The sequence below is a fragment of the Schistocerca nitens genome, chromosome 3, assembly GCF_023898315.1.
Source record: "Schistocerca nitens isolate TAMUIC-IGC-003100 chromosome 3, iqSchNite1.1, whole genome shotgun sequence".
Classification (NCBI taxonomy): Eukaryota; Metazoa; Arthropoda; class Insecta; order Orthoptera; family Acrididae; genus Schistocerca; species Schistocerca nitens.
In genome coordinates, this window is record NC_064616.1 from 927,260,563 (window position 1) to 927,285,836 (window position 25,274).

The 25,274-nt window shown below is 40.6% G+C and overlaps 1 protein-coding gene across 1 annotated transcript in view; it reads left to right on the forward strand.

Moving 5' to 3' along the window:
- The window catches only part of LOC126249493 (dynein axonemal heavy chain 5), an 856,962-nt gene that overhangs the window by 767,364 nt on the left and 64,324 nt on the right, over positions 1-25,274 (forward strand). The window contains 1 exon segment of the mRNA XM_049951144.1: positions 22,530-22,724. Within this exon segment, the coding sequence (XP_049807101.1) occupies positions 22,530-22,724 (195 nt within the window).

The window sequence follows — 25,274 nt, forward strand, 5'->3', positions numbered from 1 at the left end:
TGTTTGGACACTCAAAAACGCTATGGGAGGAAAGAAGTTCCGTTCTGATGAAGAGGTACGCCATGCGGTGCATGAGTGGTTTCGCAGAACATCAAAACAATTTTTTTCTAAAGGAATTTATGCACTTTGTAAGCGCTGGAGGACTTGCATTGAGCGTGGGGGAGATTATATTGAAAAGTGATACAGCTTTGTACCACTTCTGCACAATAAATAATATTTTTAAAAAAATTTAAGGATTTCATTTGACTCGCCCTCGTATAACATGTCTTGAAGGAAAACATATTTCCGTAGAGTACAGGGTTAAATGAGTAGCAAAAGTACCCTGCTGATAGCTGCCAGATATCGAATTCTGCGCAAAATTTTCTTTCTGGACAGCACTGTACAGGAAGTTCAGAAGCATGCAATTTTAAACATTAAAGTAAAAGTGGATGACGTATTGAAAGATTACAATTTGAGTCAGGGTATAAACTGCCATAGGCGGTTCTGTTGGTGGAGTGCTGGTTCTAGATGGTTTATACTGAGGGTCTGGCACAGTTTTAATGTGCGAGGGAGTTTGTACGCGTCGCATCCGTGACTTGGACTACAGCAGGTAATTGAGAAAATAATAGTGGTATAAACAATCGCGGTTACTTCACTGATGACCTCTGCATGAGTTCTTGTTGTTAATACTTGAAGATTTAAATCTCTGGCACGGCCTGTGGAAACAGCGTTAGGAACGTTGACTATATACATTTCAAATAACATTATCATCAGCAGAGGAAGCTTGAATGACACACTGATGTTAAGTGAATTTCTGTTTTCCTTTTTTCTGCCAGATTCCATGAAATATCCTGTGCAGTTTTAACCACCATAAAATAAATTAAGAAAACTTTCATTAATAAATCTGTGATTGCCTGCCGTACACTCTCACGTTTTCGCACTGATACACTCAAAAGTTCGTGCCAAATCGAAAAAGCCTATACCCAAAAAGGGAAGTAGGAGTAATCGGCTGAATTGTAGGCCTATATCACTAACGTCGATTTGCAGTAGGGCTTTGGAACACATACTGTATTCGAACATTATGAAGTACCTCGAAGAAAACGATTTATTGACACGTAGTCAGCACGGTTTCAGAAAATAACGTTCTTGTGAAACACAACAAGCTCAAATGGCTCTGAGCACTATGGGACTTAACATCTATGCTCATTAGTCACACAACTAGCTCTTTATACTCATGAAGTAATAAGTGCTATCGGCAGGGGATGTCAAATTGATTCCATATTTTTAGATTTCCAGAAGGCTTTCGACACCGTTCCTCACAAGCGTCTTCTAACCAAACTGAGTGCCTACGGAGTATGGTCTCAGTTGTATGACTGGATTCGTGATTTCCTGTCAGAAAGGTCGCAGTTCGCAGTAATAGACGGAAAGTCATCGTTTAAAACAGAAGTAATATCCGGTGTTCCCCAAGGAAGTGTTACAGGCCCTCTATTGTTCCTGATTTATATTAACGACATAGGAGATAATCTGAGTAGCCGTCTTAGATTGTTCGCAGATAATACTGTCATTTACCGTCTTGTAAAGTCATCAGATGATCAAAACGATTTGCAAAATGATTTAGATAAGATATCTGTATGGTGCGAAAAGTGGCAATTGACCCTGAATAAGGAAAAGTGTGAAGTTATTCACATGAGTACTAAAAGAAATCAGCTAAATTTCGATTACACGAAAAGTCACACAAATCTGAAGACTGTAAATTCAACTAAATACTTAGGGATTACAATTACAAATAACCTAAATTGGAACGATCACATAGATAATATTGTGGGCAGAGCAAACCAAAGACTTAGAAGGTGCAACAGGTCTACTCACGAGAGTGCTTACACCACGCTTGTCCACCCTATTCTGGAGTATTGCTGTGCGGTGTGGGATCCGCATCAGATGGGACTGACGGATGACATCGAAAAAGTGTAAAGAAGGGCAGCTCGTTTTGTATTATCGCGAAATAGGGGAGATAGTGTCACAGACATGATACGTGAATTGGAGTGCCAATGATTAAAACAAAGGCGTTTTTCGTTATGACGGGATCTTCTCATGAAATTTCAATTGCCAGTTTTATCCTCCGATTGCGAAAACATTCTATTGGCACCCACTTACATAGGGAGAAATGATCATGACGATACAATAAGAGAAATCAGGGCTCGCACAGAAAAATTGAAGCGCTCGTTTTTCCCGCGTGCCGTTCGAGAGTGGAACGGTAGTGAGTCAGCTTGAAGGTGGTTAATTGAACCCCCTGCAAGGCACTTTATTGTGAATAGCAGAGTAGTCACATAAATGTAGACGTAGATATAGATGTAGATTGATGTGCACACTGCTTAGTAAGAGATTCACTATGAATAAGAAAGGTACAGTGAAAATGTTGTTCCATTTTTCAGAAAGAATGTATTCATTGTATTCATTTCGTTAGTCCGTTTCTTTCTATCCCACTTCCTATTCTTCAAAATAATAGCTGACATCAAAGACACAGCCTTAAGTTATATTGAGGATATTTATGTCAAAATTTTTATTTGTATACAGTCCAGTCACATTAATGTGACCACCGCCTCTGTTCCGCGTCAACATGCAACAACCACTCAAAGCTGTGGAGGGCATATAAAGCGCAAGTAACAGTGCAGTCGTCGTAATGTGGAAACGGAGCGATTTATCTGATGTCCAGAAGGGCATGGGCATTGGCTTTCGGGCCAAGAGTTGAAGCATTTCCGAAACGGCTGTTTGTAAATTGTCAGCGTCCTACCGTGGCAAAATGGGCGCTATTGATAAACGACGCAGAGGCGACTGTGGTGCACCAAGGGCCAAAGCTGATAGGGGTGAACGTCTGCTGCGGAGACGTTTACAGGCCAATAGACGTACAGCTGTTGAGCAACTGACTGCCCAGATCAACCAAGGGGCTACCGTCAGAGTCTCCTCATCAACTGTCCAGCGAACGTTGCTGCATATGGGCCTCCGCGCTCATGCTAACTGCTGTTCATTTGGAATTTGCACGCCAGTACCGCAACTGGCCTTTTCAGATGAATCACGTTTTATAATCTTTCGGACAGATGGCAATTGGATCGTCAGAAGGGTCCAGGACGGAGGAGGGAACGTTATGGTTTGTGGAATGTTTTCGTGGCGTTTCCTGGGTGATCTCGTCATTCTGGAAGGCCCAATGGATCAACACAACTATGCATCTATCGTTGGGGATTATGTCCACCCCTATTTGCCGCTTGTTTTTCTTCGTAGAATGGTATCCATCAGCAGGACAATACAAAGTGTCACACAGTTCGCAGTGTACGTGGGCGGTTCTAGGAGCACCATTATGTCTTTACTGTGCTCCCCTTGCAGGTTTAAACCAGATCGAGAATCTGTTGAACCACCTCGATCGGGCTGCTCACGACACGGATCCTGAACCGAGAATGCTAGTGCAGCTGGTCATGACACGAGTCCGCATGGCTCCATATCCCTGTCGGTATTTTACAGAACCTCATTGACTCTCTACACGTCTCGCAGTGGATCGTGCTGCAAAAGATTGTTATTCAAGCTTTTGACAGGTGGTTACATTAATGTGACTGGATAGTTTAGAACTGAATGTACACTGGCAGACAAAAAAAGTAAAAGAACACAGAAGAGAGGGTCAAATGTCAACGTAACTCTGCACATGTACACATCATCGGCGGGTATGTAAATGATTGAGTTGTAATTCTATGTTATGGGTAGAAAGTCCATAACAGTACATTACTATTGTCGTGTTTATTGTTGTTACCAGGCAAGGAAGGTAATGTAAAGGGCATGAACAGTGACTGATGTTAAGTGATTGCTTTGAAGGACACGGAGATGCCATATATTGGTGTGAGACTGAGTTACGAGGGGCGTTTGAAAAGTCCGTGCAAAGCCCGAGAGATGGCACCATCGGCGCGTATCGAGGTCACGTGTAGTTAGTAGCATCTTTGGAAAGAACACACACCAAGTTTCAGCCATATTGGTCCATTTCTTTGTGTGTGGCATTCGTGTGAATCAAGGAAGTCGAGTGATTGTCAAAAAATGAACGAAAAAGAATTTCGTGTGGTGATTAAACATTACTTTATGAAAAGCAAAACGCCTCAGGAGACTAAAGAGAAGCTTGATAAACATTAAGGTGTCTCTGTACTTTCGATCATAACAGTTTATAAGTGGTTTCAAAATTTTCATAGTGGTCATACGGGCACAAGCGATGCTGAACGTTCTGGACGCCCTGTGGAGGTTACGACTCCAGAAATCATTGATAAAATCCATGATACGGTGATGGATGACAGAAGAGTTAAGGTGCGTGAGATTACTAGTGCTTTGGGCATCTCGAATGAACGGGTACATAATATTTTACATAAACATTTGAACGTGATAAAGCTAGCCGTAAGATGGGTTCCACGATTGATTACGCTTGACCAACAACGGAATCGTATGAAGTGTTGCAAGGATTGTTTGCAGCTGTTCACAAAGAATCTGCACGACTTACATGGATACATTACTATACTCTGAGATCAAACAAAAATCTAAGCAATGGGTTACCAAGGGAGAATCTGCACCAAAAAAGACAAAGACCATTCCTTTGGCCGGAAAGGTTATGGCGACTGTCTTTTGGGATTCTTAAGGGATAATCCTCATCGACTATCTGGAAAAGGGTAAAACTATTACAGGTGCATATTATTCATCGTTATTGGACCGTTTGAAAACCGAGCTGCAAGAAAAACGCCGGCGATTAGACCGCAAAAAAGTCCTTTTCCATTTCGACAGTGCACCAGCACACATCTCAGCAGTTTTTGTCGCAAAATTAATGGAAACAGGATTCCAACTCGTTTGACATCCCCCCTAGTTTCCAGACTTGGCTCCCTCAGACTACTATTTGATCACCAATTTGAAGAAATGGCAACCGATACAAAGATCTTATTCGAACGAGGAGGTGATTGCAGCAACTAACAGCTATTTTGCACACTTGGACAATTCCTGTTATTGGGAAGGGATCAACAAACTAGAACAGCGTTTTACAAAGTGCATAAGTCTAAAAGGAGACAATGCGAAAAATAAAAAAGGTTTACCCCAAACACATAAACAGTTTTTCCTTTTGCACCGACTTTTCAAACGCCCCTCGTATCATCGCCTGACCGAGTTTGAAAGGGGCCTCATTGTAGGTCTCTGTTTGGCAGGCTGATCTAATCATGCAATATCCAGGTGTAAGGGGCATTCGGATGTAACAGTGGCCGATGTTGAACTGCATGGGAACACGAGGGCAAGCATACTCGTTGTCAAGATTCTCGTCGAAACACGTCTGACCATCACAAGCGAGGACCGCAGTACTGAAAACCAAGAACATCGCAACCCCTCCACATGTGCGACTGCTGCTCGAGAAGAAGTAATTCACTCACAACCTACTTTGTCATCCTGCACCATTGGTCGGATGTGTAGGCTTCCGTTAACACCACGACGTAAACGGCTGCGTTTGGCGTGGCGCCGTGACTGGGAAGCAGGGATTGCTGATGAATGGCGTCGTACTGTGTTCGACGATAAATCGCGGTTCTGGGCCAACCCAGATAACCATCATCGGCGAGTATGGCAGCGACCTGAGGATAATCCCTATTCGTACAATGTTTTGGAGAGACGCACTGGTGTTAATTCTGGCGTCATGATGTAGGGAGCCATCGGGTGTGACTTCAGTTGTGATGACCTCAACCCACAGGAAAAATAATTATCAAAATCTGAACTGTGAAGTCATCCAAAATTCTAGTTGGAAAACCGCACTCCTTGTTATATTTCTCAATTTGTCACAATCCCACTTTGTTTATTAATTGAAAACTCTAATATTCACGAGAAACTGCTCTGAAATTAACCTGAACCGACAAAATTGTGTATATATTCTCTGAAACTTCAAAGACATCTAAGACAATATCTGAAAGGAATTAGAAAAAGTGAGAAAATTTCGTGAATCACACACAATACTGTTAATAATTGCATGAACACTTGGGGGTGGGGGTGGGGGGGCGGATCACCATACTTCTACCCACTTTTGAGTATAACCAGTGTCTCTTAACACTACGACTCGTAGCAATACAATATCAAAAACTTTTATTACTGGGTAAACAGTCCCGACGTGATTTGACAGCTGACATTTATAATTCACGCTCACCTCAGGAAATGCACCAATATGGGAATAGCAGCTTTTACGTTATTGGTCAGAATGCCAGCAATTATGGCGGTCGCCGTAATTTTCGCGCGACGCCATATTTCGCGACAAATACTCTTATTAGTCACAGTCATATATATAGTCTCATAACAATACATAAAACTACATAATATAACTACAATAATTTTGACATGCAAGGAGAATTACTTCTAATGAGAGGAAGAAGTTTATATTTACTGGTGTTTCAACAATGACTACCAGGCAACTTTTAATTCACTGATTATAATTTTATTTTCATTAGCAGAAAGAAAACGTAAACTAAACAAAGAATTCATTTGAATAGAGTCTGTAATTCTTATACTTTTAATAGAGTAAGAAAGTTTCTAGGTCAGGGGATAGCGTTCGGCGAAATCTCTTAACCTTTTGTTGCATACGAAGCGTTGCGTTGGGCAGCACGAAGTCGGCGGGTTATGTTGATGAAAGCAGGATACAGGCAGTTCCGCTGGTTAATCTTCTCCGGCGAAACGCAAATAAAGTTCCGGCACAGCTGTATCATTAACCCCGTGGTGATAAAAAAACCACAAGACGCCAATATACGACCGTTGTTGACATGTCCTCTCTTTCAAAGTACATTACGTATACATCGCTCGTTTTTACACTTTATGCACTGTCCGTGACGCTATCGTCCATAATTACACAGTTCGTCACATTCATATAGTCTTAGCCACAAATGCCGGCCTGTGTTGCCGAGCGGTTCTAGGCGCTTCAGTCTGGAACCGCGCGACCGCTACGGTCGCAGGTTCGAATCCTTCCTCGGGCATGGATGTGTGTGATCTCCTCAGGTTAGTTAGGTTTAAGTAGTTCTACGTTCTATGGGACTGATGACCTCAGATGTTAAGTCACATAGTGCTCAGAGCAATTTTTTTCTTAGCCACGAATACACAGTTCATAGAATTGTTCTTCTGTGTGAAGCACACCGTAAACAATGTCCACTCTGTTCCCGCATTTCAAACTTCGACTACGTCACTGAAAGTCATTTATATTGCACAGTTAATTAAAGTCTTCACTTTCACGGCTTGATAGAATGTGATAGACAACAGTTCCACCACCAAAAACCAATACCAGCAAAGTTCATTCGTATAAAAGCACTGTTCGTGTCGGCCACAACAAAGTATTGTTAGCGGCACTTTCACAGTCCGGTTTATTTGCTCTTAAAGTTCTCAGGCGATGGCATTACATACCACAGTGGTAAAGGGAATTAACAATCTGATAGTTCGGTATCACTGTCCATACAATTACGTATGCTTTTCATAAAACACAGTACTATTTTTCCGCGCACGCTTCACAGACACACCCCTCTACTACACAACAACGTTTCGACTATCGACACCACTATCGCTGTCCCCTGTCTATTGATGTTATATCGTTATCGTAAATTACATAAATCTTTATAAATGTTATTGACTGCATTTTTCACAATTAATAATGTTCCAAAAGAGAACTTTACAATCTTTAGCACAGGTACAAAGCAAGAATCATATTTATCCATTGGCAAACGAAAGAATCACAATTACATCTTTACATTTAAAAACCACAGTAGAATGTTACATAATCACAATTAGAAATGCCCATATGAACAAAAAAAAAAAAAAAAGAATAGAAATCTAAAGAAAATCACGAAAAAAAATTTTATATGCGTAATAGGCAATGCTTTCACATATGCCCCCCGTTTGATCATGTGATGTTCCCAGGAACCTCTCAAGATAAAATGTCATTGACTCATGTGAGACAACCAACATCATAAAGCTAGGTCATGTCATGGGTATACATATTGACCTAAAGTATTCAAACTTCTATTCAGAATATTTGACGTGAATAATTGGATACATCATATAACAGTACAAATAAACTTAACAACAATGAAACAGTATTTTACACAATTCTTTGAGAATGCTGACATAAAGGAAGCAAATCAAATTAACAAATGAATATTTCATATAGTAAAGACTAAAACTAAGACAGGTTTTAGTTACAGCACAAACAGAATTCTAGGATGAACAAATAATTACAGAAAACCTATACAATGCTGCTGCAGACTATTCTTGCTAGATTCTTGACAATTGTATATACTACTTATCATCACAAACTCTGGAGTGTCTTGGGAAGAATTTATAAGTAAAGCCACAGTCTACTATAACAACTCACGTCTGATTGCTTGAATCTGATAACTACTTGACTCTTCACATCATCAAAAATGTAAAAAAAATCTATCTGGTTTCAAAAAGAAATTTATATAATAGTATACAAGAAATTATTCTTAAAACACTTCTTATTTACAGTTCATAATCAAATCTTTACACTGTTTACACTGAAATTTATTTCCTCTGTAAACAGCAAGTGGGCAAATGTATTAGTGTGTTGTTCTTGCCTTATATGGTTTTAAATCAGCCACATTCTTAAGGGCAAATTTCTTCTTGGACTTGGGATAAACCAGATAGAATGCATTCGGGTGGGGTATACCAGCCACCTCAAATGGTCCTTTGTATACATCAAAAAAATTTAGAAATCTCACTATTTATCTCTTTTGACTTCTCATATGTCTTGACCAGAACCAAATTTCCTATCCTTATATCAATACCCTTCACCTGATCATCATGTCTTTTTTTTAATTTTCGACAGTTTCTTCTCTACCAGTTCTCTTACCCTTTTCTTCTTTTCACACCAACTCAATTCCTCCTTGGCAGGGAAAGATAACTTTTCCTCCACCAGACTTTTTTGTCTCTCACCTTTCATAATCTCCTGAGGAGTAAACCCCGTTACCTCATGAACAACAGTATTCATTACATCCTCAATGTCTCCTATTATGTCTCCCCATGAACTGTGGTTATTGCTACAATAAGTACAGCAGAATCTGCCAATCTCCCTCATGTAACGTTCTACTGGATTCTTTTGCGGATGATACGTTGATGTGTAAATTACTGTAACTCCTTGATGGGTAAGGCCTTCTTTCCACTTCTTACATACAAACTGTGACCCATTGTCGGATAATGTGGCCTTAGGTTTCCCAAACTTCACAAAACAATCACCTTCCAATTAACTCAAAACGGCTTTTCCAGTACCTCTACGTAGCGGATAAAGTTTTATATATTTAGAAAACACCTCCAACACTACAAAAATGTATGCAAAACCTCCCTTTGTTTTTGGTAATTTACCATAAAGATACACAGATAACAGTTCCATTACATCATTCGGTTTAATATTTTGCATAGGGAGCCTACATGTTTGGTTAGTAAATTTGGCCCTTTGACATTTGTCACATGTCTTAATACGGTTATTCACTCTCTTTACCATGTTGTCAAAAGATACACATTCCCTCAATTTCTGTACACACTTCTTAGCACCTACATGTCCAAAACTCAAATGAATATAGTCTATTATCTTATCTATATATCCACGGGGCCAACATACTTTCCAATCTTCTGAATTTTCATCAGTTCATCTAAACAACACTCCATCATGAATTTTGTAATACTTTGGCAACTTATTGTTACTATCTTTCCTTTCCAGTTCACGCTTCACCATTTTCCACACTTCATCCTGATTCTGATACCTTCTCATGCTTTTGCAGATACCTTCAATTTTCTTCTCTCCTCGAACACCTTTTGTATAAAACAACTTTACATGCTCTTCATTAACATCATATCCTCTATCATTACCTTCACTCAACGGTAACCTGGATAAAGTATCTGCTACTTTGTTCTGTGTACCTTTAATATACTTTATCTCAAAAGAAAACTGTTGTAAGAACAAAGTCCATCTTGTTAACCGTCTATGTACCAGCCGAAACTTTTTGAAAAATATAAGGGCTCTTTGATCAGTATATATGATAGTTTTATTCCCCCATAGGTAATCTCTGAACTTTTGAAATCCCCAAACTATTGCCAATGCTTCACACTCAGTCACAGTGTAATTTCTCTCATACTTGGTCAATGACCTACTTGCAAAGGCTATGGACCTATGATCTTCATTTTCCTCATCCCCAAAATTTTGAAACAATTCCACTCCAGTATCGTACCCACTTGAATTAGTCCCCAAACAGAATGGTTTACTAAGATCACGATGGTGTAAAATCTTTTCCTCTTTCAAAGATTCCTTAAGTTCATTAAAGACTTTCTGACACTCTTCTGTCCAAACATAGTTCACTTTAGGACTCAATAACTTCTTCAGACATGGGATATTAAAAGCTTGCCCTGGCACAAAATTCCGGTAAAAATTACACATACCCAAAAATGATTTCAACTCTTCTATTTCTTGGAGATGGACACTCTTTAATTGCTTTCATTTTGTCTGGATCCATCTTAATACGAGTAGTTGACCAAATACTATCAAAAACTTTATCTCTTTGCGAACAAATTCACACTTTTTGAGTCTCAGGGTCATGCCCCCTTTCCTTGAGGCTTGAAACAACTCATTTAATAAACAACAATGTTCTTCCCATAACTCAGAGGCAACTAATAGGTCATCCACATATATTGTCAGTTTTGAACTCAACTCTGGTCCTAATACTTGATCAAGGGCTCGTATAAAAACAGACACACTAACAGTGTATTGATAACACTTCCCGTTTGCCAAAAATGCTGTATACTTCCTATAATCCTTAGCAAGTGGCACCTGCCAGTATCCGCAGGTCATATCGAGACTACTAAGATAGTTTACTTTGTGATACCTCTGTAACATCCCCTCTATACTCTCTGGCCTATCAGTTTCTCCCATTACCACTTCGTTTAACATCCTGTCATCAATAACTAGTCTCATACTACCATCTTTCTTGTCCACTATGACAAGAGGTGAATTATATTCACTCTTCCCTCGCTCTATAACACCACAATTCAACATCCTCTCAATTTCTTTATTTACCGCCTCCCTCTGTGCAAATGGTAAGGAATAAGGTTTTTTCGAAAAAGGTTCATGCGTATTGATATCCAGCTTACATTCATAATTCTTTACTCTTACTGGCCTGTCACAAAAAACTTCCCTATTCACCCACAAAACTTCTCTCAGTTCTTCTTTCTGGCATTCATTTAACCCTTCAACTTTAGACATCTGGTTCTTCAATGCGTCCATAAGTCCACTTGTATCCTCCTCACTCTTATACTCCAAGTTCAGTTTAACATCACCCAAATTAGTTACTACAGGCATCATTTTCACTTTTAAATACCATAAAAATCCATCAAACTTCACACTGATCCTTGACCCATCCCCCTAAAAATTAACAAAACTCTCTCCACAATTTATCTCCGCCTTACACTCTGTCAACCAATCCAGGCCCAATATAATATTCACTGTTAACCCAGGTACTACAAAAAAAATTATGCACTAAACCTATGCCCCCAATCTCAAATTCCAAAATTATATGGTGTTTAATTACCTTGCTTAATTTCCCTGTAGCACCCACTATCTTCAAACCTACTACTGGTACAGTTATCACTTCATTATGCTCCTTTATGTTATTAAATAAACTTTCAGCAATAGCACTAATTTCACAACCTGTATCCAAAAGAGATTTTTCTTCCCTACCATACATTCCAATTCTCACAAAAGGTTGCTTAATCCTATCACCATCATCACTACTTTCTTCACATAAGAAATCCTGCTCAATTTCATTATGAGCCCAGTCATCACAATTCAACTTTGAACTTTCCTTCCCTTCTAAACATTTCTGAATAGCACAAACACCTACTTCCTCCTCATCATCAGCTGCTATTCCTACATCTCTGTGAATAATACAAACATTGACATCTTCTTCATTGCTTACTTTCTCTTTATGGTTCAAGGCATGTGTATTCATCACCCCTCCATTGACCTCAGAAATTGACCTTTCTCTTAGCCTAGCATCTTTCCTTAAATCATCACATGCATGGAAAGCATCCCTTTCACTACTTTCTTTCTCTTCTCCCATACTACAACGATTACTCATACTCTCCCTTTCACTATTACCACTTGCATTTTGAAATGAGTCCCCTAATTCCTTACCACCTTCACCATTAACTTCAGGTCCAATTTCTTCCATCACCAGACCATGATGACTACACACCATATCACCATAATCGTTACTAATACTATTACCCATCACTGTATCCCTTACATTACCATGGTGATTTGAAAATTCAATTGGCCCTAACCTTTGACCCGCCCCAGCATGGGCCTCCACTGTAGCGGGGTCCTATTTCCCTCTCGTGATTCCCCTACTGTCTGATAACCTTGGCTATTTCCTCTAAAACCTCCTCGGGCTCGGCCTCTTCCCCTACCTCTAACATTTACTTGGTTCATTCTCCCTACTCTATCCTGATTACCATAATGACCATCCACATGTCTATTTTCATTAAATGAACAGCCCACTTGCCACCTATCCACATCCCTCACTCTGTTCAGAAAGTCTTTGATAGTACTAACATTTCCTATCAACCCACATCTTCTATTAGGAGGCAACTTCCCTATCAATACTTCTATAGTATCCTTGCCACTCCATGGGCTGTCCAAATGTTTTAGTTTACTTATCCATTTCTCACCATATTCTCTCATATTCTCCCTACTCCTCCTATCATACCATGGGGCCTTCTTAAAAGCTTCTATGACATCACTTTGTTTTTCTTTCGACCAGTATTCTTTCAAAAACGCTGACACAAAATTCTGAAATGTTTCATATTTTCCTGGTGCATCAGCTCCACAATCTAAACCTTCCCCTTTTAAACAAGCACTTGCCCTCCTTAGTTTGTCCTTTTCTGACCAATCTGTAGTAAACTGACTTCTCAAACTATTCACAAAAGACACGGGATGTACATCTCCACTAGGATCAAAAACTATATTATTGAAACTACTACCATCCCTTATCTGCACTATTACTGGTGATGCAGTAAACTGCTTACCCTGTACTGTCTTTCCTAAAATCCCTACCCTATTCTTAATCTTAGCAGTAGTCTCTCTAATATCTTCCACTTCTGCCTTAGTCTTTTGTCTATATTCACGGAACATTCCTTTGCAATAATCTTTAATTTCATCCTTCCCCTTCACGCATTCAGTAGCTTGGGTTTTAATGTTTTTATCTAAGCATTCTACACTTTCCCTTATGATGTTTTCAACCTTCTCTTGCTTCTTATTTAACTCAAACTCTGTCTCTTTAAAAGTGTCTTTAACGTCATCTGTAAACTACTCAAAATCTTTATCAACCTCTGACTTAAAGCCCAAGATTTTCTTTTCCAACCCATCTTCCATTTCTTGTTTAAATTCCCTCGGACGTTTTTCAAACTTTTCATCTAGCTTTTTTATTTCTTCACCCATTTTTTCCTGGGTTTTGCTGACAGCTTCTAGCTTTTCACTCACTTCTGTTTTCATTCCTTCCATTTTCATCAACTGCAATGCTAACACACTTTCCACTCCTTCCTTCTCATCTGCTTCTCTTCTGACACCTGGTTCCACTTTAATGTCTAATCCTTTATCTACCTTTTCCATAACAAACTCTTCTTCTTTATTTTTTCCTTGCACACTTTCCCACACCTTGAAACTAGCTACACGCTCATCTTCTTATTGTCATTTTGTCTACAAAAGGTAACCCACACAAAACAAAACAATACTATTTTCACTCTTACAAATTTCAAACATCGATCCTAAGATTGACAGGTTCGAAAAGACAGTATTACTAAAACACTGTCCTGTCACAACGTGGCGCTATATCTGATCATCTCATCCCACAGGAAAAATAATTATCAAAATCTGAACTGTGAAGTCATCCAAAATTCTAGTTGGAAAACCGCACTCTTTGTTATACATCTCAATTGGTCACGATCCCACTTTGTTTATTAATTGAAAACTCTAATATTCACGAGAAACTGCTCTGAAACTAACCTGAACCGACAAAATTGTGTATATATTCTCTGAAACTTCAAAGACATCTAAGACAATATCTGAAAGGAATTAGAAAAAGTGAGAAAATTTCGTGAATCACACACAATACTGTTAATAATTGCATGAACACTGGCGGGCGGGGGGGGGGGGGGGCGGTTCACCATACTTCTACCCACTTTTGAGTATAACCAGTGTCTCTTAACACTACGACTCGTAGCAATACAATATCAAAAACTTTTATTACTGGGTAAACAGTCCCGACGTGATTTGACAGCTGACATTTATAATTCACGCTCACCTCAGGAAATGCACCAATATGGGAATAACAGCTTTTACGTTATTGGTCAGAATGCCAGCAATTATGGCGGTCGCCGTAATTTTCGCGCGACGCCATATTTCGCGACAAATACTCTTATTAGTCACAGTCATATATATAGTCTCATAACAATACATAAAACTACATAATATAACTACAATAATTTTGACATGCAAGGAGAATTACTTCTAACGAGAGGAAGAAGTTTATATTTACTGGTGTTTCAACAATGACTACCAGGCAACTTTTAATTCACTGATTGTAATTTTATTTTCATTAGCAGAAAGAAAACATAAACTAAACAAAGAATTCATTTGAATAGAGTCTGTAATTCTTATACTTTTAATAGAGTAAGAAAGTTTCTAGGTCAGGGGATAGCGTTCGGCGAAATCTCTTAACTTTTTGTTGCATACGAAGCGTTGCGTTGGGCAGCACGATGTCGGCGGGTTACGCTGATGAGAGCAGGATACAGGCAGCTCCGCTGGTTAATCTTCTCCGGCGAAACGCAAATAAAGTTCCGACACAGCTGTATCATTAACCCCGTGGTGATAAAAAAACCACAAGACGCCAATATACGACCGTTGTTGACATGTCCTCTCTTTCAAAGTACATTACATAGACATCGCTCGTTTTTACACTTTATGCACTGTCCGTGACGCTATCGTCCATAATTACACAGTTCGTCACATTCATATAGTCTTAGCCACAAATGCCGGCCTGTGTTGCCGAGTGGTTCTAGGCGCTTCAGTCTGGAACCGCGCGACCGCTACGGTCGCAGGTTCGAATCCTGCCTCGAGCATGGATGTGTGTGATGTCCTTAGGTTAGTTAGGTTTAAGTAGTTCTAAGTTCTAGGGGACTGGTGACGTCAGATGTTAAGTCCCATAGTGCTCAGAGCAATTTTTTTCTTAGCCACAAATACACAGTTTATAGAACTGTTCTTCTGTGTGAAGCACACCGTAAACAATGTCCACTCTGTTCTCGAATTTCAAACGTCGACAACGTCACTGAAAGTCATTTATATTGCACAGTTAATTAAAGTCTTCACTTTCACGGCTTGATAGAATGTGATAGACAACAGTTCCACCACCAAAAACCAATACCAGCAAAGTTCATTCGTATAAAAGCACTGTTCGTGTCGGCCACAACAAAGTATTGTTAGCGGCACTTTCACAGTCCAGTTTATTTGCTCTTAAAGTTCTCAGGCGATGGCATTACATACCACAGTGGTAAAGGGAATTAACAATCTGATAGTTCGGTATCACTGTCCATACAATTACGTATGCTTTTCATAAAACACAGTACTATTTTTCCGCGCACGCTTCACAGACACACCCCTCTACTACACAACAACGTTTCGACTATCGACACCACTATCGCTGTCCCCTGTCTATAGATGTTATTTCGTTATCGTAAATTACATAAATCTTTATAAATGTTATTGACTGCATTTTTTCACAATTAATAATGTTCCAAAAGAGAACTTTACAATCTTTAGCACAGGTACAAAGCAAGAATCATATTTATCCATTGGCAAACGAAAGAATCACAATTACATCTTTACATTTAAAAACCACAGTAGAATGTTACATAATCACAATTAGAAAAGCCCATATGAACAAAAGAAAAATAATATAAATCTAAAGAAAATCACGAAAATAATTTTATATGTGTAATTAGGAATGCCTTCACACAGTTCACAGCCGGTAGTGATTGATGGAGCTCTGATGGCACAACGGTACGTCACGGGCATCATGATTCCTCCTGTGTTGCCTCTGACGGTACAGCATCATGGTGGCATTTTTCAATACGACAATGCTCCGCCACAAGTGGCATGTGTCACTAAGAACTGTCTGCGTGATGTTCAGGTGCTCCGGATCTGTCCCCGATAGAACATGTGAGGGGCCAGCTCTGACGTCCGTCCCAGTGCCAGGCATTAAGTCGGCGTTCCATAACATCCCAAAGGTGTTCTATAGGATTCGGGTCAAGACTTTGTGCAGGCCAGTCCATTACAGGAATGTTATTGTCATGTAACCACTCCGCCACTGGCCGTGCATTACGAACAGGTGCTCGATCGTGTTGAAAGATGCAATCGCCATCCCCAAATTGCTATTCAACAGTGGGAAGCAAGAACGTGCTTAAAACACTAATGTGGGCCTGTTCTGTTATAGTACCAGGTGCAATCCCCCTCCATAATAAACACGACCACACCATAACACCACCGCCTCCGAATTTTACTGTTGCCACTACACACGCTGGCAGATGACGTTCACTGGGTATTCACCATACCCACACCCTGTCATCGGATCGTCAGATCGTCACATTGTGTACCGTGAGTCATCACTCCACACAATGCTTTTCCACTGTTCAATTGTCCAATGTTTACGTTCCTTACACCAAGCTAGGCGTCGTTCGGCATTTACTGATGTGATGTGTGGCTTATGAGCAGCCGCTCGACCATGAAATCCCGAAAGTTTCCTCACCTCCCTCCTAACTGTCATAGTACTTGCAGTGGATCCTGACGCAGTTTGGAATTCCTGTGTGATGGTCTGGATAGATGTATGCATATTACACTTTACGGTCCTCTTCAACTGTCGGCGGTCTCTGTCTGTCAACACACGAGGTCGGCCTGTACGCTTTTGCGCTGTACGTGTCCCTTCACGTTTCCAGTTCACTATCACATCGGAAACAGTGGACCTAGGGATGTTTAGGAGTGTGGAAATCTCGTGTACAGACATATGACACAAGTGACACCAAATCACCTGACCATGTTCGAAGTCCATGAGTTCCGCGGAGCGCCCCATTCCGCTCTCTTACGATGGCTAATGACTACTGAGGTCGCTGACATGGAGTACCTGGCAGTAGGTGGCAGTACAATGCACCTAATATGGAAAACGTATGTTTTTGGAGGTGCCTGGGTACTTTTGATCACATAGTGTAATTAAAAAACTGGTTATTGCAATTGAGAATTATTCCCAGCCCTGTACAAAAGGATATACTGTTTGATCGAGCATTTGAAGATTTTTCGATGACCACACAGGGAAGTAACTAACACGAAAATCGCTATAAAAGTAATTCCCAGAAGAAAGGTGACCTAGTGACCGCTACGGTCGCAGGTTCGAATCCTGCCTCGGGCATGGATGTGTGTGATGTCCTCAGGTTAGTTAGGTTTAAGTAGTTCTAAGTTCAAGGGGACTGATGACAACAGAAGTTAAGTCCCATAGTGCTCAGAGCCAAAGGTCACCTTATTTCTGAACAACAGAAAATGTTTTACTGCGTTTTCTTCAAAAATTACCATGCTATCATGTAAAAAAATTATTTTCTCGCAAAACAAGTTTAAGTTCGTCAATTTTCGTACCGGATTGAAAACTTTATAGTAATTACAGAACGTATATACAGCCACTGCGGTTGCACAAAATTTTGAGGATTGACCACTGTTTCGATTGCACTAGGGCAATCTTCATCAGATTAAAAAGTTATATGGAATACATGTAATCACACCGTGGTCAATTGACAAAATTTTGTGCAGCTGAAGTGGCTGTATATACGTTCTGTAATTAAATAGCGTACTGTTTCTCGATCAAAGCCAGTAAAATGTTTAAAATTGCAGATTGATAGTATTTTGTCGTGCATACATTGTTTCACAGTTCTTCTGCTTATTTCACCAGTCATACTCATACGCAATTCGGATTGGTTGTTGCAATTTTTCGCGCCAAAATAATTCACATGAGGCTTTTTCTAGCGGCCGTTTCTTAATTTTCAGTTTTCATTATTGCATACTTTAAATAGACAATCACAAGAATTTTAATGTAAGAGATAGTAACAAGATGTATACTATTCAGTAGTTTCTTATTTTTTACACAAATCGTTGATCTTGCGATATAATAAGTTTTAAGTAAGCTTATTTATGTAATATGGTCGTATCGTAAGATTATCTACGTAACATAAACTATTTACGTACTTTGTGATCACCAACTTCGCAGAATATTTAATATTTCGTACGATATCATATTTATGTTTGTTGTTATTTTGTGCGCTGTATTATGTATATATGGTTATTTTTGGTATGTTAACGTATACAGCCTCATGCGTATATCAATAAAATGTGTATAACAATAAAACAAAAAATTTAAAAAAGAACAATAAAATAAAAATAAAAATTTAAAAATGTATAACAAAATAATAAAAATTAAGAATATGAAACACATGATGGTGAGTCTAATGCGCTCTGAGGACACAATTGGCTATACAGGACAGGTTCAACCATACCAGGCACGTAACTGTAGAGACGCTAGACTGATGATGCCCAACTCAGGCAACATGGTTCGAAAGGCAATAGAAACACCTATAACGGAACAGTCGTCGGCTGGCTCAACAGTAATCCACATAGGTTGCGAAGCTATAGTGGTATAATGTCAAAATTGTAGTAGAGTAAAATTCGGAAACCAGTATGAAACATGCGCCTATAATAGCGCAAAAAAACGCGACTACGTTCTGGGCAAAGTTAGGGATATAAAAGAAGGTAACTAGCTTTCCAACTTATATGACAGCTTCAAAGACATTTAGATCTTGATGCATTCGTACTTTTTTACGAATGAACCCTAAGTCACCAGTCCAGTGAGCTCTCTTAGCTGTAAGGTGTTGGCACACCCGCATCTTGTAATTTACAGACTAAATCCCTGATGCTCTGCGAAAAATCAAGAAATTTCGCCGGCCATAGTAAGCAATATAGAACATATGGCTGAAATGCATATGCGTAACAGCTAAAAAAGTTTTTTCTGGTAGAATAAAATTTATTTCCTGGGGATGGATTTATTCCTGGGGGGGGGGGGGGGGGCTAAAGCAATTTTTGTTGGCGGGATTGATTTTTTTCCACGAAAGGACTATTACTCCCCCAAATCCACCCTCTGTTACATGTATGGTGAGGGACGTAAGAACAAATAGAAACAGCTTTACGTGCTGCTCGAGAGTGAAATGCATCTACAATAGGAAGTATCCGTAAGTGCGGGTGCATCTATAATAGGAAATATCCCACAGTGGGGATTCATGCATTCTAAACTTTGACACGTTATGTCGCACTGCTCGATCTGACATACGTCATAATGGATGAGACGATGGCATGTGTCATGTTATATGACAGGACATCATCTATCATGTTACTGTACACTGAGATGAGAATAAGTCATGGGATAGCGACATGCACATATACAGTTGGCGGTAGTATCCTATACACAAGGTATAAAACGGCAGGACATTAGCAGAGCTGTCATTTGTTCTCAGGCGATTCACGTGAAGGTTTTCTATGTGCTTATGGTCACACGGTGGGAAGTAACAGATTTTGAATGCGGAATTGTAGCTGTAGCTACACTCGTGGGCATTCCAATTCGGAAATCGTTAGGGAATTCAATATTCCGAGATGCACAGTGTCAATAGTGTACGGAGAATACCAAATTTCGGGCATCACCTCTCACCAAGGATAACGTAGTGGCCGACGGCCTTCACTTAACGACTGAGGCCAGTGGTGTCTGCATAGTGCTAACACACTAGCAATAATGCATCAAATAACCACAGGAATCAATTTGGGACGTACCGAACATATCCGTTAGGACAGTGTGATGAAATTAGGCGTTAATGAGCTATGGCAGCCGACGACCGACTCGAGTGCCTTTGCTGACAGCACGACATCGCCTCTCCTGGACTCGTGACCATATCGGCTGATCCCTAGAAGATTTGAAAACCGTGGCCTGATCTGTTGAGTCCCGATTTCACTCGGTAAGAGCTGATGGTAGGGTCTGATTGTGGCGCAGACCCCACGAAGCTATGGACCCAGGTTGTCAACAAGGCACTGTGGAAACAGATGGTGGCTCCATAATGGTGAGGGCTGTATTGAAATGGAGTGGAATGGGTCCACTGGTCCAATTGAACCGATCACTTACTGGAAACGGTTATGATGGGCTACTAGGAGACCATCTGTAGCCATTCATGGACTCTATGTCCCCGAACAACGATGGAATTTTTATGATGACAATGCGCCATGCCACAGAGCCACAATTGTTCGCAATTGGTATGAAAAACTTTCTGAACAATTTGAGTAAATGAATTATCCATCCAGATCGCCCGACATAAGACCATCGATTATTTAAGGGGCATAATCGAGAGGCGTGTTCGTGCACAAAATCCTGCACTGGCAACACTTTCGCTATTATGGAGAGCTATAGAGGCGGCATGGCTCAAAATTTCTGCAGGGGACTTACAAGACTTGTTGAGTCTATGCTGTACCACACCGGGCAAAAGGAGGTCCGACACGATATTAGGAGGTATCCCATGACTTTTGTCACGTCAGCGTACTTGACACGATGCATTATATTACCTGACATGGGTGCTAATACAAGGGCAGTTCAATAAGTAATGCAACACATTTTTTTCTGAAACAGGGGTTGTTTTATTCAGCATTGAAATACACCAGGTTATTCCCCAATCTTTTAGCTACACAACACTATTTTTCAACGTAATCTCCATTCAATGCTACGGCCTTACGCCACCTTGAAATGAGGGCCTGTATGCCTGCACGGTACCATTCCACTGGTCGATGTCGGAGCCAACGTCGTACTGCATCAATAACTTCTTCATCATCCGCGTAGTGCCTCCCACGGATTGCGTCCTTCATTGGGCCAAACATATGGAAATCCGACGGTGCGAGATCGGGGCTGTAGGGTGCATGAGGAAGAACAGTCCACTGAAGTTTTGTGAGCTCCTCTCGGGTGCGAAGACTTGTGTGAGGTCTTGCGTTGTCATGAAGAAGGAGAAGTTCGTTCAGATTTTTGTGCCTACGAACACGCTGAAGTCGTTTCTTCAATTTCTGAAGAGTAGCACAATACACTTCAGAGTTGATCGTTTGACCATGGGAAAGGACATCGAACAGAATAACCCCTTCAGCGTCCCAGAAGACTGTAACCATGACTTTACCGGCTGAGGGTATGGCTTTAAACTTTTTCTTGGTAGGGGAGTGGATGTGGCGCCACTCCATTGATTGCCGTTTTGTTTCAGGTTTGAAGTGATGAACCCATGTTTCATCGCCTGTAACAATCTTTGACAAGAAATTGTCACCCTCAGCCACATGACGAGCAAGCAATTCCGCACAGATGGTTCTCCTTTGCTCTTTATGGTGTTCGGTTAGACAACGAGGGACCCAGCGGGAACAAACCTTTGAATATCCCAACTGGTGAACAATTGTGACAGCACTACCAACAGAGATGTCAAGTTGAGCACTGAGTTGTTTGATGGTGATCCGTCGATCATCTCGAACGAGTGTGTTCGCACGCTCCGCCATTGCAGGAGTCACAGCTGTGCACGGTCGGCCCGCACGCGGGAGATCAGACAGTCTTGCTTGACCTTGCGGCGATGATGACACACGCTTTGCCCAACGACTCACCGTGCTTTTGTCCACTGCCAGATCACCGTAGACATTCTGCAAGCGCCTATGAATATCTGAGATGCCCTGGTTTTCCGCCAAAAGAAACTCGATCACTGCCCGTTGTTTGCAACGCACATCCGTTACAGACGCCATTTTAACAGCTCCGTACAGCGCTGCCACCTGTCGGAAGTCAATGAAACTATACGAGACGAAGCGGGAATGTTTGAAAATATTCCACAAGAAATTTCCGGTTTTTTCAACCAAAATTGGCCGAGAAAAAAAATGTGTTGCATTACTTATTGAACTGCCCTCGTACTAACAAGTAAAAAAGCGGAATGTGTCAAGACTTTTTGATTTACAGGTCTTTTAAGCTGCCAGATATGTGGAAAAAGTAGTTCCCTTCCCTTACATCCCTAACTCCGCCCAGGACGTATTCTCCTTTTTTTGTTCTACGATAGGAGCATTTTCCACTTTGGTAAGTTGTATTTGTACATGTCGCACCTCATTTTATTTGTGACTGCGACATTCAGTTGTCATCCGACGATGGCCTAAGAGCCCGAAAACAAGTTCGTGAGCAAATAAATATATATTTGCGGAACATTAGGACAGCGTTCCCCTTTTAATATTATTTTTAATGCTTAACTTGAACTGCGAATCTATCCCTGCGGACAGTAGCAGGTGCTTGACAGAAAGAAATGCGAAGCATGTTTCCTGTGATGTGTGTGTGTGGCAGGACACGCTGGACTACTCGACACAGCCGCAGTGGCCGCCGCTGCTCTACGCCGTGGCCTTCTTGCACACCGTGGTACAGGAGAGGCGCAAGTTCGGACCGCTCGGTTGGAACGTCCCGTACGAATTCAACCAGGCCGACTTCGCTGCCAGTGTACAGTTCATTCAGAACCATTTGGACGACATGGATCCCAAGAAGGTAAGGCCGCCGTTCACTGGCTCCTAAGCTGTATCACATCCCTGAATTTGGTGAATTCACATTAGCTGCCACTATATGGGAAGGTGTCCTTAAAGTAGCGTTACCACCCCAAATATTTTTTGTGCAGGAGCAAAACGTATTAAGAAAACGCAGCAAGGGAGCCATTAACCAACAAGACTGCTCTCTTATAACTTTGTTCACTACGAAGATACGTACAGTCGTGGACAAAACGAGCGAGACTCTCCGCCTTTTCGTTATGCTGAACCGCACAGCTTTAAAGTCTGCTACACAGTATAGCAGGCAAGGCGACAAAGTGCTACCAACATACTATGCGCAGGCGTGAAACTGAAAAACTATCTGTACTTTGTCAGACTGTTAGCAATCAAGTGTAAGACTATATTAATGCTGATTAGTGTGTTAAACACAACACGTAAATGTAAGATATAAATGAAGAAGCAACGCTAATTAATATGAACTGTACTAATAAAAATGAATTTCAGCTTATCGAGATAACATAACTGTTTTAGTAAGACAAAGTACCCCAGATGGTTACGAATTAGCAAAATATTATGCGCATTCGGCCGCAAAACGGTCTGTGTCAACTTTCAGACCAGTCATACTGGATTACCGTTGCTGACCTACCATGAAAGTTTGCAAATTTAGCAATACGTGAAGATTCATAATCAAATTCAGTTAAAATCATTGGGAGCACGAGAATTTCCTACAATTCCTTTACTAATAGTCTATCTGCCTCCATCGAGATTAGAACCGAAAACAAATCAGACCTCCCTTGCAGTAGCAAACACCTTTCACTACGGTAGCAGACAACCCAGGCAAACAGCCCTCTATTATTACCCCACACATGAATAAGCCGGAAATTGCGCACTGAAAATGGCAAAATGATGTGTAGTTTCTGTAGCATAGAGCTTTCTGGAGTCAAAAACATGAATTTTCTACCTTTATGTCACCGCTTATATGACAATCATTTGGGATGTTTGTCGAAATAACAAAATACTGTTATTAGCGAGTAAATTTAGTAGGATAATTCTGCACCACCCCAGGAAATAAACGGCTACATAGCTCCAAACATATTCTACAATGTTTCGAATTCTCCATTAGACTCGCCACAGCCAGAAAACGTTCATTAGTCGAAGTGTTTCTTAAGCTAGCTAGCAATGGGAATGATCGCACATCTAAAACGCGGTGGCATTAATACTGGGATCTGAATTACCACGTGTATAGGCAAATGTATTTTATTTTCATTCTCGTAAACGTGATTTGGATCGAAAGCGTAGCTACGATTAATATGCTGATGTATCGACTCCAACTAGAACATTTCGAATAAAGAGTAGTAGGGGGAATTATTTATGCGGCCCTCATCTTCAGTAACTGTTGTAGCTATTTTTGTTGTTAGGATTTCGTCACCTAAATCGGTAAAAATGGAACCCTACTAGTCTCACTTTCTTGACCGTCATCTGTCTACCCAACTCTTAAAACCCATGTACCTCGAGTACTGGTAGACCTAATAAGCGGAAACGTATCGCACTTCATGCGGTATACGGTCCCTCGGTGGTGTAAGAAATTCATTTTTATTAGTACAGTTCATACTAATTAGCGTTTCTTCTTTCATTTATATCTTATATTTACTTGTTGTTTAACACACTAACCAGCATTAATATAGTTTTACTCGTGACTGAAAACTGTCTGACAAAGTTCGGGTAGTTTTTCAATTTCACACCTGTATGTTGGTAGCACTTCGTCGCCTTTCTTTGTATGCTGTGTAGCAGACTTTAAAGCTGTGCGGATCAGCATAATGAAAAGGCGAAGGGTCTCGCTCGTTTTGTCCACGACTGTACATCGGTACGTATTTTTTATTCGGTAATCCACTTCCTCTGCTCATAAACTGTTCAAAACCGTATAACGTAAACATGACATTATTAAAAATGTAACGTAAAACTGACTTTGTTTCTCCTGTAAAAACACACAGTGCAGGTAACTCATTCACTTGCTATGATTCACAGTAAAGAAATGGATACATATGGAATGCACATAGGTCATTCAGTCAACCGACGTCAGTTAAACGTTTGCGTGAGTACGTCTACGAACAAAAGGAAGAAATAAATTCATCTCTGCAGAATGTAAGTTAGCAGAATAGTACAGGGTGACAATTATTGAACTATATGAAAAAAAACGTAAATTAGTTACAAACTACGGCGTGCACACACGTTATTCAATTAACATTCGCTACAGATATTCGGATTTAATTTATGACATGTTCGATGTGCCTGCCATCATTGGCGGTGATATGACGAATAGCGAAATTCTGCATGACCCGTTGAAGTGTCGGAATATCGATGTTGTCGATGACCTCCTAAATGGCTGTTTTCAGCTCAGCAACGGTTTTAGGGTTATTGCTGTACCCCTGTCTTTAATATAGCCACACAAAAAGGAGTTTCATGTGTTCGGATCCAAAGAATATGGCGCCCAATCGAGGCCCATGCCAGTGGCCCCTGGGTACCACAGAGAATGCGGTCCCCAAAGTGCTCCTCC